This window comes from Tachysurus fulvidraco, chromosome 18, assembly GCF_022655615.1.
Source record: "Tachysurus fulvidraco isolate hzauxx_2018 chromosome 18, HZAU_PFXX_2.0, whole genome shotgun sequence".
NCBI classification, from domain to species: Eukaryota; Metazoa; Chordata; class Actinopteri; order Siluriformes; family Bagridae; genus Tachysurus; species Tachysurus fulvidraco.
In genome coordinates, this window is record NC_062535.1 from 13940003 (window position 1) to 13957196 (window position 17194).

General features: G+C 37.0%; 1 protein-coding gene across 2 annotated transcripts in view; it reads left to right on the forward strand.

The window, feature by feature from the left end:
• nlgn4xa (neuroligin 4 X-linked a) overlaps positions 1-16756 on the forward strand; it is a 78556-nt gene extending 61800 nt beyond the window's left edge. For both annotated transcript variants that reach the window (XM_027164084.2, XM_027164101.2), the window contains 3 exons: positions 2108-2293; positions 5830-6619; positions 14165-16756. In XM_027164084.2, the coding sequence (XP_027019885.1) occupies positions 2108-2293; positions 5830-6619; positions 14165-15038 (1850 nt within the window). In that variant the 3' untranslated portion in view covers positions 15039-16756. The remainder of the gene's footprint in view (positions 1-2107; positions 2294-5829; positions 6620-14164) is intronic.
• The last annotated feature ends 438 nt before the right edge of the window (positions 16757-17194 follow it).

Below are 17194 nucleotides of genomic sequence, written 5' to 3' on the forward strand. Positions count from 1 at the left end.
AGTCATATAATTGAGCAATTTTTTCCCCCTTTCACAGCAAGGATCTCACAAAGGTCGCTGCCAAGCTGTCACTTTTTTCCCCCCATATCACTTGAATGACTTATTTTAAACACCGCGATAAATGGGACACTTTTGGCATTCACGTTTAAAAAGAGCAGCCAAAAAAACGTCAGGAATTGAAATAAAGGTACTGTAACACCAAACCCTTTGCAAGTAGACATGATGGCCAAATAACCGTGTAAAAAAGCGCACTTCGGATGATCTCTTTGTGCATCTGAAATCTTTTTGATCTGGTTGTCAAGGCGATGGGCCGTCGCGATAAGGCGGAAATAAAACTTAGGGAATATTAGGGGCAGCCATTAGTGCCCTCTGCACAGAGCAAATCCTTCAGGCTAAGTTTCAGACATTTGCTGAAACAGTTTGATGCTTTGGCACAAAGGTGAGGAGGCTATTGTGAGAGAATCAGCATGACAAAAAAATAACAAAAAAACTGCATCCATAAATTCTTATCACAGGCCAAAAAGAAGCAAAGCATCTTACATGAAGAAAATCCTCTACAGTGGTGAGGAAAAACACCCTTAGACGGTAAAGGAAGAAACCTTGAGAGGAACCAGACTCAAAGGGGAACCTCATCCTCATATGGGTGACACTGGAGGGTGTGATTATAAACATACAGTCAAACAGATGTTGCATAGATGCAAAAGATCACATGGTGTTCACATCATTTTAGTATAGCAGAGTCTAACGTCTAACTGTAGCTGATAGATCTCTAGATGCCTCAGGATTCACTGAGTCGGCCTCATCTCAGTGGAGGTCCAAAATCTTTATCGCACGGAAGACAATCGGAGCTGGTACAGACCCGGGGGGGAGGAGGACGGGGGTGGGGGTTTGGTTGTGTATGCAGTATTTTAATAAATAACTTTATGCTCATAAAGTCATGTAAACATAGTCTTAGTTAAGAGAAAGCTAAAAGAGAAATAGTTTAACACTAGACGTTTTATGACACTCAATATCCATTACTTTATTATTATAAAGGGTCCGGTGTTAGACTGTGGACGTGGGCAAGTGCTGGCTTTAAAAGGTCGGTGTTGCGAGATGGAGCGAGTAATGTGTAAAAGGCTACACCAGTCCTTAAAGAAAATAACGTGGCAACACGCTTTCGGCCGAAACGATCTTCCATTCAAATGCATCGACCTTGAGTATAGATACTGCAAACAGTCACTATACAACCCAGTCTCACGGCAGTTCGTGACATAGGTCACGAAATGTAATCTATTTGATTCGTGTTCGTGGACACGAATTTCCCTTTTTTTCGTGTCACTCATTTACATTTTTACATTTACAGCATTTGGCAGACGCCCTTATCCAGAGCGACGTACATAAGTACTTAAATCTCTAACATTGAATACATTAATGTTGGCTCACTAGGTTACATACTTAAGATACCATGAGTTTAAAACATTTGTTCAAAGTTACAATGAAAAAGTGTCAAAGTTGTTGTTGTTTTTTTTTTTTTAAATGCACTCAGCACGACTTTCGATCTAATGTATTTCAATAGGAAGCATCTTTCTTGTCTGCACCATTTGGCAGCATTGTTTTTGCTCATTTGTTATTCATTTTTAAACTTTAAGCACTACATTACTCAACATATAACCAGGAGATTTACTACTACTACTAGTACTAACCATTGTGCTATGGTTTCATTTCTGAGAAAAGCCGTATTTTCCATCTATTCGGTGTGTCAAATCGGACAGTAAACTAAATACTACAGTACCCATGAGCCTTATCTACTTTTACTGTATTGAAGACGTCAGCTAAAACTACCTGATGACCCACTGCTGATTCTCTTTTAATGATCTCCTCATCTTTCTCTCAACACATAAACACGAAAAAAATGAAATAAAATAGTCATGTCGTTGTCTGCAAATCATGTCTCCTTCTTTCTCTTGCTGTTACACTGTTGCCAAAACCCAGGTCTGATTGTACAGGATTAACCATTCACACATCAATCAATCCCGGGACTCTGCTATATGCTTCACTACCTCTTTATTTTTTTTTTTAAATCAATTCAACAATGCTCAAATGTTGTTATATTCTGTGCCAACAGGATTTCTAAGCACAGGGGATCAAGCTGCCAAAGGGAATTACGGCCTGTTGGACCAGATTCAAGCATTGCGGTGGATCAAAGACAACATCCAGGCCTTCAAAGGCGATCCGAAAAGGGTGACGATATTTGGATCGGGAGCTGGAGCGTCATGCGTGAGCTTGCTGACCCTGTCCCATTATTCAGAGGGTACGTTAAGTTTAATTACTGCTTGTTTTACTAATCATCTTAGTGTTTGTTTTCAGCGGTATTTGGGTTTCAGATGTCTGACCCAGAGAAAGCATGGCTAGGGGTCTGTTAAATTCGGATTATATTTTTCATCGAGTTCTTGTAGTCAATTGAATGGAATCGATTTAATCTGAACCTCAATAACTCAAAAGCAAGTAGGTCTATAAATAATATCAACTCAATGCTAATATGATCTGTCAGTAGGGCTTCAGAGCCACAATAAATAATCAAAATATGATTGTATGAATTTAAATAATGAGCCTTTAAAGAATAAGCTTCTAATCCTCATTCTGTACTTTATAGATTTATTTTTGAAAGTTAAAAGTCACTCAGATTGCACATTTTATCATCCGAAGAATCGCTTTCATGTTAATAAGATGGTAATGAAATGTCAAGGAACATCTCAAAAGTCACCGTAAACTGAAGCCTGAGATAAAATCTCATGGGTGATATTGCAACAATCCAGGGTTTCGTTTACATTTACAACATTTAACAGACTCTAAAAATATCCACATGCAATTCATTAGGTCAGGATGTGAAGGTACCATCAAGCTCAAACCCTGTTAGTTGAGGTTAGTCCAGAAAAAAAAAAAACCCCACAAAAGTCCAGAGATTTTTTTTTCTTTCTATTATAAAACCCTAATTGCTCAGCTCCCAATCTCCAAGGTATGAAATTAATGAGTGACCACTTCCCAAACCTTCAACCTGCTACATGATCTATAACTAATTTAATATTCACACTTGTTTCACCAATTGTAATGGATGAATTATACAACCGGCACAAAGTGAAGATTCAGAATAAAGCTGGCTATTTTGGAGTGCACTTGCGATGCCATTGTTGTGTTTAGATGCTAAAAATATCGCTCGGAAGCTGTTTAACCACTTAGGCCTTTCATAGCACTTTTCAGACACTGAATACTGTCCACTCTTGAAAGCACTCTGGCAAGTTTTTTTTGTTTTTTTTCATCCCATTAGAATCTATTTGAATGCCGTAGCTAAAAAGCAACCAGCTGATGCACAACATTAGACTACAAAGCTTACCTTTCGGTGGTTAAAAAAAAAAAAAAAACAGATCGAAGTGAAATCTCATAATGGATCAAATGTCCTCTGGCAACAGCGTCTCTTCCCCCAGAACTTGCAATTCAATCTGGACTGAGGATGTGACATGCTTGATTAAAATAATGCGGGCGAGATGCACAGTACCCCCTGCCTGCTTGTCTGGAAGGGTCAGTTATGATTTATAAATATATTTTGAATTATATAATGCCAATACTGCGAACAGCATTTACTAGCACATTATTTCTGCTCTAGCTGCTGAGATCTTGCAAAAGATTGGTTTTAGTTTTTTAGTAATAAACAACTATTAATATTTATTCTTCATTTCTTTTCAAAATTGTCTTGTCTTGTGAATCCAATATACTGGGGTCACACTTGTAAGCCATTTCTTTTATTAAATTCATTCATTCATCCTTATGAACTGCCTGGTCAGTGTTTATACCTTTATATGTTTATACAATTAATTGTGCTAGAACAATATACATAAAGATAAATTCTTTTCTAGAATGTTCCAGGGGTTTCCTAGGGCATAGTCATCAAGATAAATGTTAAAAGGAAGTGGTAGTTGAGTGGTTAAGATGTTGGACTAACCCAAACCCTAACCCTGCCACTGCTGGGCCCTTGAGCAAGGCCCTTAACTCTGTCTGTAATGTAAGTCGCTCTGGATGAGGGCGTCTGCCAAGTGTATTAATATTTACGGCATTTGGCAGACGTCCTTATCCAGAGCGACCTACATTTACACAGCTGAGTACCTGAGGGTTAATTCAATTCAATTCAATTCAAGTTCATTTGTATAGCGCTTTCTACAGTTGACATCGTCTCAAAGCAGCTTTACAGAACATAAACATAGAAGAAAAGGTTATTATAAAGAATAATATAAAGATTAATAGAACACAAAATTCAAGATTCATATTAGATATATTTAAATGTGTTTGTATTTATCCCCAATGAGCAAGTCTGAGGTGACTCAGGCAACCAGTGAGGAAAAACCTCTCTTGTATGGTAAAGGAAGAAACCTTGAGAGGAACCAGACTCAAAGGGGAACCTCATCCTCATATGGGTGACACTCAGTCTGACAAATAAGGACCACATGGAGTTGTCCTTTGCATCAATACAATGTTAAGGGCCTTGCTCATGGGCCCAGCAGTGGCAGTTTGGTGGCAGTGGGGTTCAAACCTTGCGATCAGTAGCCCAACACCTTAACCACTAAGCTACCACATTGCCATTGACGTACATTTAAAAAATAAGTCAACTCAAGAGCCTTTAAGATTTAAGCCACACCCACACACAGTTATTTGGAGCACTTAACAGATACAGATATATGTACTATGCTATATGTACTAGTAAAAACACAGCTTTCATTACATTACTGAAAATATGGAATGGATTGAGGGCTCTGTTTTCCTTCTGTGTCACTGAATCATCATCTCCAAGCCTCTAGTTATCTTTTTTTTGTCTAGGACAAAATCTGCAACACGAATCTGCTGCCACGCATGGCTGATCTGACAGAGGTCCAATACAAAGGTTTTATGTGTTTTTGTCAGCGTTCACCTCAGACGCTCGGTCTCCACAAAGGCTAAATAAAGTGATGGAAAATGAAAGCCGTTATGAAGATACAGATAACTCTGTTCTCACTCGGTCCTCATATTGCCCTGATTGAATCACTAGACTGAGATGATATAAATAGAAAGTATGGGCAAAACATCACACACACACACACACACACACACACACACACACACACACACACACACACACACACACACACACACACACACACACACACACAGAGGAACACTTCCTGGTGTGCTGTGGCCTATTTACAAAGTGGCAAAACAGGGAAAGTAATTCTTATGCCCCAAAAATATTCATGTTGGCAACATGATCCATTCTCTTGCATTTTAATCTAGTTGCACGATGTGTTTGCACAACGAGATTTTGAAGTTACATGTCTAGAAGAAATTAAAAATGAAGCCTTTAGAAATGAAGACCATGTTACTGGACAGTAGTAAATACTACTAAAATGGGGACATGTTTTCCAACATGCTAGATTTGAAATGGAAAAGTGAAGATTACAATAATGTATTCAAATGCAGGATAACTTCTTTAAGATAGCTACTTAGATTAGTTAAATATTAAAGTTGCATCTTGGTGGGGAGAGTAATATGGGAATCCTAGCTCATCTCAGCAGCCGATGTTATTTTTGGTCAGTAGAAATATCTTCAAAAATATTTCGTTCTGGAATACTAACCTGAAATGACCACAGTGATCAGAGTAACTGGAAGTTGGATTCCTCTCATGCCTTTTTCCCTTTGTCCTGGTTTATTCTCTGCACATTTCCATTGAGTTTTAGCATTGATCAGAATAGTTACACTGGTGCTTCAGCTTTTAGCAGAGTGGTCTAAGTGCACTAATGGCTGCTTATTTCTTCCCGTTTGTAGATCTGTTTCAGAAAGCCATCATCCAAAGTGGCACGGCTCTATCCAGCTGGGCCGTCAATTACCAGCCGGCCAAGTACACGCGCTTGCTTGCTGAAAAAGTAGGCTGCAACATGCTGGATACCATCGAACTGGTGGAATGCTTGCAAAACAAGAACTACAAGGAGCTGATCGAGCAATACATAACACAGGCCAAGTACCACATTGCATTCGGTCCGGTCATAGATGGCGATGTCATCCCTGACGACCCACAGATCCTCATGGAGCAGGGCGAGTTCCTGAACTATGACATAATGTTGGGTGTCAACCAGGGCGAAGGTTTCAAGTTCGTGGATGGGATTGTAGATAGCGAGGATGGCGTGTCGGCCAATGACTTTGATTTCGCAGTGTCGGATTTTGTGGACCACCTGTACGGTTATCCGGAGGGGAAGGATACGCTCAGGGAGACTATCAAGTTCATGTACACCGATTGGGCTGATAAGGAGAATCCAGAGACCAGGCGCAAGACTTTGGTTGCATTATTTACAGATCACCAGTGGGTGGCACCTGCTGTAGCTACAGCCGACCTGCATGCCCAGTATGGATCGCCAACATACTTCTACGCTTTCTACCACCATTGCCAGAGCGAGATGAAGCCAAGCTGGGCAGACTCGGCGCATGGAGACGAGGTCCCGTACGTGTTCGGGATCCCTATGATTGGCCCGACCGATCTGTTCAATTGCAACTTTTCCAAAAATGACGTCATGCTCAGCGCAGTGGTGATGACATACTGGACAAATTTTGCTAAGACCGGGTAAGTGAAGTATCTCCTTAAGCTTATGCTGCCCTTTTCCCAGCTGACACCAGTGTCAATTTAATACCTCACCAAAGAATGTTGAAACTCTGCACTTGGAGTGCTTGGAAATGTCCATGCACTCAGGAAGTTATAGTATAGGACAACCGTGTCAATATGGGTTCAGAGTTAGAGCTAATTTTATTTCACCAGTGAGTGTTTTATTTAATAGACAGGCAGAGTAGAGGTTACTAAGGTGTCTTTGAGCCAGCACTTACTGCTAGAATCTCCAAGACGATATAATGCAGTCCATCAAAAACTGATAATCAAGTAGTCAAACAGACGTGTTTTTTTGTTTTTTTTGTAGTGTCAAAATTCCTTTCCATGAACTTAATACAAGACAACAAAAAAAAATCTATCAAAAAGTACCATATCGCCAAAGCAGCAGGTCATCACCACTTTTCTCTTACAACAGATTCTGTTACCATTTCTTTTTTTTTTCTTTATTTGAATTTATTTAAGACTTTGCGCGCTACCTTGTCACATAAGGCATCCGTTTTAAGATAAATTGCTTTTAGCTCCCAAAACTATTTCCCCACTTTTGTGTTTAGATATGACACACTTTTTTTCTCTAGTGATGAAACACTCTAGGGAAATGATCCAGGGTATTATGAAATGTATGAGCCATATAAACTCTTGTGTTATAGAGCACTATCCATCTATCAGGAGACCATTAAAACTATGTGTAGTTCGATAATAGAAAGTTCCCTTTCACAGGAGAGGTTGAAATTAAAACAGTGATAAAAAGCTAAAACCATCAGCACCGAAACTGTACGCTTTTCCACCATATTGAAGTTTTAGGACTCCTTCCATTTCAGAAACAGGTGTATCAAAATTACCTCAGAGTCTCACAGTGGGCAGCACTGTTTCCACCTGTGCAACGTCCCAGTAGGAAACTGGTATTTATGCTAATTTTGTTACCACATGAAGGCTAAATAACATTGCAGATATTCATTGTACTACTCTGGAAAAACCTTAAGTTATAATACACCTTATAATACACTTACTCACATCTTGATGCTAAGTAGCTATCTTAGTTTGCTGACCCTTCTGAGGCCGTGTTAAAAAGTTTACTGGTACTTCTGAAAACCTAGCTTTTTAGCATACAGCTGAAATATGCTGAATTTAAGATATTTCAGAAAATATCTATATTTGTGTGGTCTTCATTAAAACCTCACTTTTAGCTAGGCAGCTATCTATTTACGTATGTAACATAGCTAGCTGCCTAGTAGAAAAAAAATCCACAAAACTTTTCTCTGAGTCACTGCAATGCAGTATATTTGTAAGATATACTGTAAGCTTTATATGTTAAAAGTTTTTAAAGTTTTAGGGCTTTTTAGGCCTACGTATTTTTCCTAATTAGCATATACCCACATAAAGCTGTGTGAACACTTTTGAGGTTGTATATAAATAATGAAGTTTTGTTATATTGTTTAGATAAAAAAATAATCCCTCGCCAGGTCTAATTGTTCTGAGAGTGATCTTGTATAGATACAAATGATGGGATTATAGACTATGTTTGAATTAGCATATTAGCAGCAGCTACAATCATTTTGCCTCAGAAATTAGCATAACAGAGGGATGTCTGTAATGGTTGAAGTTAATACTGTTAAAAAGTTATATTCCTATACATATTGTTGAAAAATATCATAGGTACAGTCAGATTTATTTGTTGTTGTTGTTGTTGTTGTTTTTTTTATCATTTTCACCTCCTTCAACTTTTTGTTTGAAAGTCAACAAAACTATTTTCTTTGTTGAAAGTCATATTTCGTTTCGCAGCTGTTAAATAAAACTTCAATACAACCTATAATTGCTATTCAACAGTAATAGAACTGTTGGTTTGATACATATGAGTTATTGTGTAAAATTGTTTTAATTTATCATTTAGGATTTATTGCACACACCTAGGAATTTTATGCTGTATGCAAAATTAGTTTAAAGGAAGTATTAAACGTGGATAAAAGCCCTCAGAGGTTTAGTTTGAGGTTTAGTGCTACGATCCCATTTACTCGACTCACCCTAAGCTGCATTAACCTACATTATATGAAGCCTGTATAAAACCGTGTTACTGAAGCCATAGTATACTTCAATGGAATAAAATTAAATCTGGCTGTTATTTTCTTGAAATATTCCTGTTTACACAACGCTCTTTTATATTGCAGATAAAAGCCTTGTACAGTAATTCAAATATGATCAATTTTTACATTGGTATTCTTCTGCCGTTAAGGAAATATACATCTTTTTCAGCTAGAATGAACCGTGACTGTGCTGGATGTTGCCTCAAGACAAGTTAAATGCAAAAGATGTTTTTTTTTTTTGTCCTTATATAAAAAGCGAGTCATCGCAATGAATGTTGAATGGTAATATGCCAAGGGCTAAAAGAAAGAAAAAGAAGAAGATTTGGCTAAGTTGCTTTTTTATTTGGATTATGTAGAGAATAATGTAAATTGTGCCTATAATTCATATAATATTTTTATTTTTTCTTAAGAAATGTATTATTATCACTGGTTAACACACAACATAAGTAAAAGCCTCTTTAAAATATTCATTCATTCATTCATTCATTCATTCATTCATTCATTCATTTATTTATTTATTTATTTATTTATTTATTTATTTATTTATTTATTTATCAAAAGCCATTGCAAGGTCCAATCATTATTTTAATATGATTACTTTTCCTTCTTGGGCAAAGTTACAGCTTGATATCTGACTTACACAGCAGTGACACTTGAGACGTCTTCTGAGTGCAATGACAAAATACTCACTGTATCAACAGTCATATGCATGTTAAAAACTAAATGAAACAAAAGCAGTTTGTTTAGGTGGAGCATCCACTTTCCAAGTCCCTGGGTAATACTACAGTATAATAATTATAACTCACATAAAAGAACAAGAACAGAGCCGCGGTTATAGACAATTAACTGATGTTTTGACCAATCAGAAAGCGCTAGCTACATGCACAGCATTTGGCAGACGCCTTTATCCAGAGTGACGTACATTTTATCTTAATTTAACAGGTGAACAATTTAGGGTTAAGGGCCTTGCTCGGGGCACTTAACCTTAACCGCTACTGTAGGTTCTCTCTCTCTCTCTCTCTCTCTCTCTCTCGCTCTCTCTCTCTCTCTCTCTCTCTCTCTCTCTCTCTCTCCCCAAACACAATAGAATAGTGTAAGCACTCTTCTATGACTTTTCTCTCAAAAGTCTTTTTTTTTTTTTTTTTTACAAATACTACACAAACCTTGCTGTGTGTTCACACTGTAACATACAACACATACTTTTTTTATCAATAATACACACCATGATTGTCCTTTGGTGCCTCTGCCCAAGATTTTTCTCAGCCCTTTTTGACGGAAATACAGGAAGGGAGCTAAATCAGTGCTCGCTGCTCATTACGTTATGTGTGAGCGATTTAGAAGCGACCTGACCCATGACGCCCCCTGACATTTATCAAGCATGTTAAAAATTATCTGAACAAAATGTAGTGTGTGTGACGTACGAGCAGGGACGGAGGTCAGTGACGAGCAACAGCTAATAAGCCAAGCAAAAAGTCTTCAACTCTGTACACTCATTCATATATATATATATATATATATATATATATATATATATATATATATATATATATATATATATGTATATTTTATATATGATCTCATTATTTGTAGACTGTAAAAGAGATTTTTTTTTTCAGCTTCAATGATAAAGAAATACTCCTACACAAATACTCCTACTTTTTTTTCTATTTTGTTTTTTTCTGCTTGGTTCACACATACAGAAACCCAACATGACCAAGCAACCAGAGATATTTAAATTTGTTTTAACCAAAGTTTAAGCTGAAAATTTAGTTTTTTTTAAACAAATATTGTTCAAAAACTTAAAAGTTACAGTTTAATAGGTAAAAGTAAAATAGGTGATTAAAATGATTCAATTAGCAATCGTTAGCAATTTTAGGTTTGTTTGTTTATTTGTTTGTTGAAAGATATGTATCGAACTTTTCTTTTGATTTCATTGTATATGAAGCGTATTAGAATTTAGGGGTGGAGCTTCGTTAGCGTGGGCAGGAAAGATACAAATACTGAACCTCCCTAACAATTAAAGACCATTTGTTAATCAATCAAATACTAAAATGAATTATAAATGTGTGAAATAGCTATTTGAATAGAACTTCTCTGGTAATTTGATTTGATTTATTTTTCATACATTTTGTGCGTCAGTTTAGAATCTCTCAAAAGTTTTAGAAACAAAAGATCATCTAAGGTCTAGGGATCCTTTTTGACTCCATGGTTAAAGATTTCTTTAAAAAGTTTTACAAATAGAGTACAGACCAAAAGTTTGGACACACCTTCTCATTCAAAGAGTTTTCTTTATTTTCATGACTATGAAAATTGTAGATTCACACTGAAGGCATCAAAACTATGAATTAACACTAATGTGGAATTATATACGTACATAACAAAAAAGTGTGAAACGACTGAACATATGTCATATTCTAAGTTCTTCAAAGTAGCCACCTTTTGCTTTGATTACTGCTTTGCACACTCTTGGCATTCTCTTGATGAGCTTCAAGAGGTCGTCACCTGAAATGGTCTTCCAACAGTCTTGAAGGAGTTCCCAGAGATGCTTAGCACTTGTTGGCCCTTTTGCCTTCACTCTGCGGTCCAGCTCACCCCAAACCATCTCGATCGGGTTCAGGTCCGGTGACTGTGGAGGCCAGATCATCTGGTGCAGCACCCCATCACTCTCCTTCATGCTCAAATAGCCCTTACACAGCCTGGAGGTGTGTTTGGGGTCATTGTCCTGTTGAAAAGGTGGTGTGTCCAAACTTTTGGAAGGTGTGTCCAAACCTTTGGTCTGTACTGTACATGTTAAGGAATTTATTTATTACATTTAATTTCCGTGTGCTGCTTGTTCTTGTGATTAATTTCCAGTCATAAATTTGTTTACTTTTTTGCCAGAATTTCCGCATTTTTCATCAGCTAATTTGTTCTGTGAGTGTATCCTACTGCTATTTTTTTCTCTGTGTGTGTGTCTGTCTGTGTGTGTTCAAGCACCTATTCTGCATGCAGATCCATGTATCTCCTCTCCATCTTCAGTGTCTATTTAAAGGTCTCATTCTCTCTTTCTTTGTCTCCTCTCCATTTTTGCTATCTCCTCCAATACTCCAATGTAATGAAATCGCAAATCACAGAATCATTGCGGAGGCACTACTAATCACACACACACACACACACACACACACACACACACACACACACACACACACACACACACACACACACGTCTAAGAACATTCTGCTAAATTACTATTGCTATGCTAGTTCATCAATCCGCTAATGACGCTATATTGCAAATGAGTTTGTCAGGTGAATCACTTACTCGTGTTGTAGGACAGTTGTCTGTAGATTATCTGCATTCTGGCAGAGATTTACTGCTTTGGACCAAAGTTAAAATTCCCATCGTGTCCCACTGAGTTGCTTCCAATATAGTTTTGGGAATGAAAAACAGCTGGTGACTCATGAAGCTAGACCTCCATTGTGCTAATGAATATACAAAATAAAGGAGAAAAAAAGAATTTACCAGGTCATTTACCATATTTTGTGGAGCTGCTTCAGACTTTCCTCCAACATCTCTCTCCTCTAACATCTCTAGGAGAAAGAAAGAAAGAAAGAAAGAAAGAAAGAAAGAAAGAAAGAAAGAAAAGCAAAAATTTAGTTTTACATCAAAGTCCATATAAAAAGTTTCTGTTTCTTTTTTTGATATGTTCTGTTTGTTTTTGATTAATCGAAAAATAAGGAAGTTTTATTAATTATACTGTTTTCATTTTTAAATCATTTGCCACATTTTAAACCCTTTACCCGCTCCATCATCTCTCTTCTCAACTTGAAGACAACAAACAAATGCGTTTGTTTATTTTTGTTTATCTCAGAATTTTTTTTTATTATATTTGTACATTTTATTTCGGAATACAAAAGTCTTGGTTGTGTTTTTTTAATGGACGATTGAGGATATGGTTTCAGAAAGTGCTACAGTATATATTTCTTTTAGTTTGCTTTTATTTTTAAACCCACCATAATTTCTCCTCTTAAAAAGATGCATGGTGTGTTTTTTTTTTTGTTTGTTTTAATTTTTAAGCCCACTATCTTCAGCCATCTCATGCCAATATCACTGAATATCCCTTTAACAGTTTCAAAATAAATCAATTTTGCTCATGTACAAAAAACGCCTTGGCAGTCACACAAACCTAGAAGTAGAGCTGAAAAGTGATCAATAAGCAAAAACAAACCCAGTCTGAATACTCTTCTATAATCACAATAATACCCTGAGGGTGACGTGTTGCTCTCACTGGTGAGGTTAATCATAGACTTTTGTTCTCTAATGCGTAACATTTAGTGAAAACCAAAGAGAAATTAGCCTTTAGTTCTTATAGCACATGAAAAATTGTGAGCTCTGCACTTTCAAGAAGAATCTGTAACCTTGCATTCAATTAGGTTTTCATTTTTCCCAGGGATGGATATTATTTTAACCACAATGAGAGAGAGGAAAAAAAACCTTCATTAATGTGGCATAACCTAATTAAGTATTATTTTCTCACTGTAGTTAAATGTTCTTCCTGTCAGCGCTACACAATAACACAATAACGAGAAAAATAAAGCAGATTTTTGAAATGTTGTATTTGTTTTTTGTTTGGTTTAATCTGTTATTCATCTCACCCTAGTCTAATTGTTTCAGAACCTAATTGTTCTGAAAATTCCACTGTAAATGAACAGTTTATTTATTGGTATTGTTTTTGTTTTGTTTTTCTGTACATTTGTATTTCAGTGTTTTGTTTTTCCATACATTTGTTTTATAGTCTTTTTTGTCCATTTGTTTTATTAAAATTTATTTTTTTATTTTTCTTATTTCAAATATTGTAAAAAAAATCTGATCTAATGTTTTGAGAGAAGCAAGGCAGAGGAGTAGAGTTAGTTTTTTTTTCCTTTTTTGGGCATTTTTAAGACCCATTTGAATATTTCGGTACGATTGTGTAGGAGCATGTAATCACCATTAATGGTCAAATAAAACTCCCAGAGTGCATAATCTATGTAGGAGTGAAGCCATTGAAAAAAAAGAAACTTTTATAATGTTATTGCACTGAGATAAAAGAGAAAAAGATATTACTAAACACTATTATAATTCCTATTTAAGGAAAGCACATCTTTATTTAGAAACCTTTTACACCTCTCTGGCATATTTGCCTAGACTTCAAATAAAGTGGACAATTTTATAAGTGGTTGTCTCAAAAGGAAAAGTTTCTGCCCTGAGAGCTGTCATTGTGGTTTCTAAAACTTTGGGGGTGGTTACAAAACTTTCCTCAGAAAATAGTAATAAATGAAGCATGTCAGTTGGTCCTTATCTATTAATATTGAAATTTTTTAATGTGATCTACTAACATAGTATTGATAATTTCCTGAAGGTCCTTCTAAAGACTTACCCACGTTTTGTTTTACGCTTTCTTTTGAATAGAGATCCAAATCAACCGGTACCACAAGACACCAAGTTCATACACACAAAACCCAATCGGTTTGAAGAAGTGGCCTGGTCCAAATACAACCCCAAAGATCAGCTGTACCTTCACATTGGCCTGAAGCCAAGAGTCCGAGACCACTACCGTGCCACCAAGGTGGCCTTCTGGCTTGAGCTTGTGCCCCACCTTCATAACATCAACGAACTGTTTCAGTATGTTTCAACCACCACCAAGATACCACCCCAGGACACTACGCCCTTCCCTTACACCAAACGACTAGGTAAAACCTGGCCGTCCACAACACGCCATCCGGGAATACCCAATTCGAATACCAAGCAAACCACAGACCAGCGCAAAGGTAATGACCTAGTCGAGGACTCTGCTGTGATGATCGAGACCAAGCGTGACTACTCGACGGAGCTGAGCGTGACCATCGCGGTTGGCGCATCACTGCTCTTCTTGAACATCCTGGCCTTTGCCGCACTCTATTACAAAAAAGACAAACGGCGCCACGAGTCAGGTCGCCGTGGAACCAGTCCGCAACGCAATGCCAACTCCAATGCTAATGATGTCTCACGAATGCAGAGTGATGAACTAGCATCGTTGCAGATGAAGCAGCAACAACAGCAACTGGAGCAACAGCTTGAAAACGAGCACCGGCACGAATGTGAGGCGTTGAGGCTTGCCTGCCCACCTGATTACGCTCTTACTCTCCGCCGATCTCCTGACGACGTGCCGCTCATGACACCCAGCACCATCACCATGATTCCCAGCTCGCTCGGTGCCATGCAGCCCTTGCACAATTTCAGCGCCTTTGTTGGGCCTCAGAACAGCACCAACCTCCCCCATGCTCACTCCACCACCAGGGTATAGCTGCACGCTTTCGGAATACCTTCAGACTCCCACCTCCTCTCTGTACTATTCTTAGGAAGTCAGGGTTGGTTTACTCCTGGCATCAAGCTTAAGACTGAAGTCATGGATGAAAAACTGCTCCACCTGGAGATTGATTCTCAGTGGATAAGATTATTTTGCTACACCTACTTTAAGAATATACCAGTCCAATATGATATACTTGTCCAGAGGAAAAAGTAGATGTACTTTATCTTCACGTTGTACTCAGTGGAACAGGAATATTTTACCAAAAGTAATTCTGGACTCTTTGGGACTAGTTTGATTGCACAGGAGACACTTAGAACTTAATGACGAGTCATCAAGGATCTGTTAAAGCTCGGTATTGTTTATCCTATATCAAACAGTGCAAGGACACTGTATTTTGAACAGCTCTACTTTTTCGGTCACGTATTGGACAAGGGAACAGAATTCTAAAAAAATTTCCCAGCCTGAAATGTATTTATGACAAATTTGTAAAGATGAGAATTCTGTACATAGCTGTGAGTTAAACATCCAATACTAAAGAAAATTACAAATGCTTTTATTGTTGTTTTTGGTTCAAAATATTACTATTAACAAGCTTGTGCTTTTTGTTGAAGTGACTGTATATATACCGATCATAATCATTGTTTTATTTTATTTTTTTCTTCAAAAAAGGCTTGTGTTCACATTTGAATTGCGATAGCAAAAAAAAAAAAGAAATACTTATTTCAACACACATAACCACAAGTGTGCAGTTAGTGGTCTTTCACATGTATGTCCAGCAAACAGCTTCATGCATTGACCTTATAAATGGAGGAAAACAGAGTGCGATAGTATTGACACAAATTGGCTATTTATGGTTTTTTTAGATTGTCTTTCACATCCTTGGGATGATAAGTAACCTGGTATTGAAAGCACTGAATCACATAATGGCTAGATTAGCAAACATTGTCAGCGGTGCTCAAGTGTGATCCGATGATAAATTTCTCACGGTCAGTTAGGTTCCAAATTGTTCTAAATGAGAGAAATAATACTTGGATTCCAGGTGTCATCGCAAAACAGCTGAAAACAGCATCTTGTGTCCCCAACAGCTGTAGGTCATTCATACCATCTGCTTCATTCTGTATTTTTATTTCCATAACTTTTCTGTTACATGCACCACTGCCTGAACTGAAGACATGACCAGCAATGTACTGTTTAGAATAACAATGGGCAAAAGAAATAGCCCAGGCAGTGGATTTTGCTATATTAGTTGGATATGTTTGTAAAGAAGTATATGTTAGATATTTCTAATTGTCATATGCTAGCAATATGTATTGTACCAGGCTTGTGATATTTTTGGGTTACAACGCAAGTGAATGAATGTAAATAAAAATAAACTATAAATAATATTTAAAAAAATCATTAACCCTAATATTTTAGTTCTGCATCCTATAAGACAGCTTGGAAGCGCAAGCAAAGATAAAAAAAAAATTAAAAAAACAAACAAAAAAAAACAGCAAATTAAAGTTTATAAAGTTACCTTTGTATATTGAATCTAAGATATTCACCATAAACCCTTCAACTGTCAATAATTCAAGGGTGAAGTATAGGATCCTACATAATAGTTTGTCTTATATTGTTTGCGTTTTTTGCCTTAAGTGATAGATGATATTTCTGGCTGGACACCTATATAATTTTTTTCTGCAACATTTCTAATAAAAATCAATATTTTCTAACTTGGTTTCTATGGACTTTTATTGTTGAGAAAAATGTAAAACCAAAAAAAATAATAATAAATAAATGCACATCATTGTGAGACATTTAATTTCATATGTAATATTTAATAGTATTACAGAATAGTTTGTTGTTGCTGTTGTCTTATACTTGAGTGGTAAGTGATTATGGAGTGTTCAGCATCCTAAGTGGGAACTGCTAAACATGTTTAGTTTACTAACACTTAAAGTTCTGTCAGCTCTGAGAGTCTTATTATTGGAGTAAATTACTGGTGCAGGCCAATTTAGAAAAATGAGTTCAGAGCTGCCAACATTGCTAACAAGAAAATCCTAGCCATCAGAGAGGGGAAAATTACCAGAAATGCAGTAGAATATATAGTTGGAGACGGCTCCGGCATTAACTATTAGCAGCACATTCTACCCAACATTTTTTCACTTAAT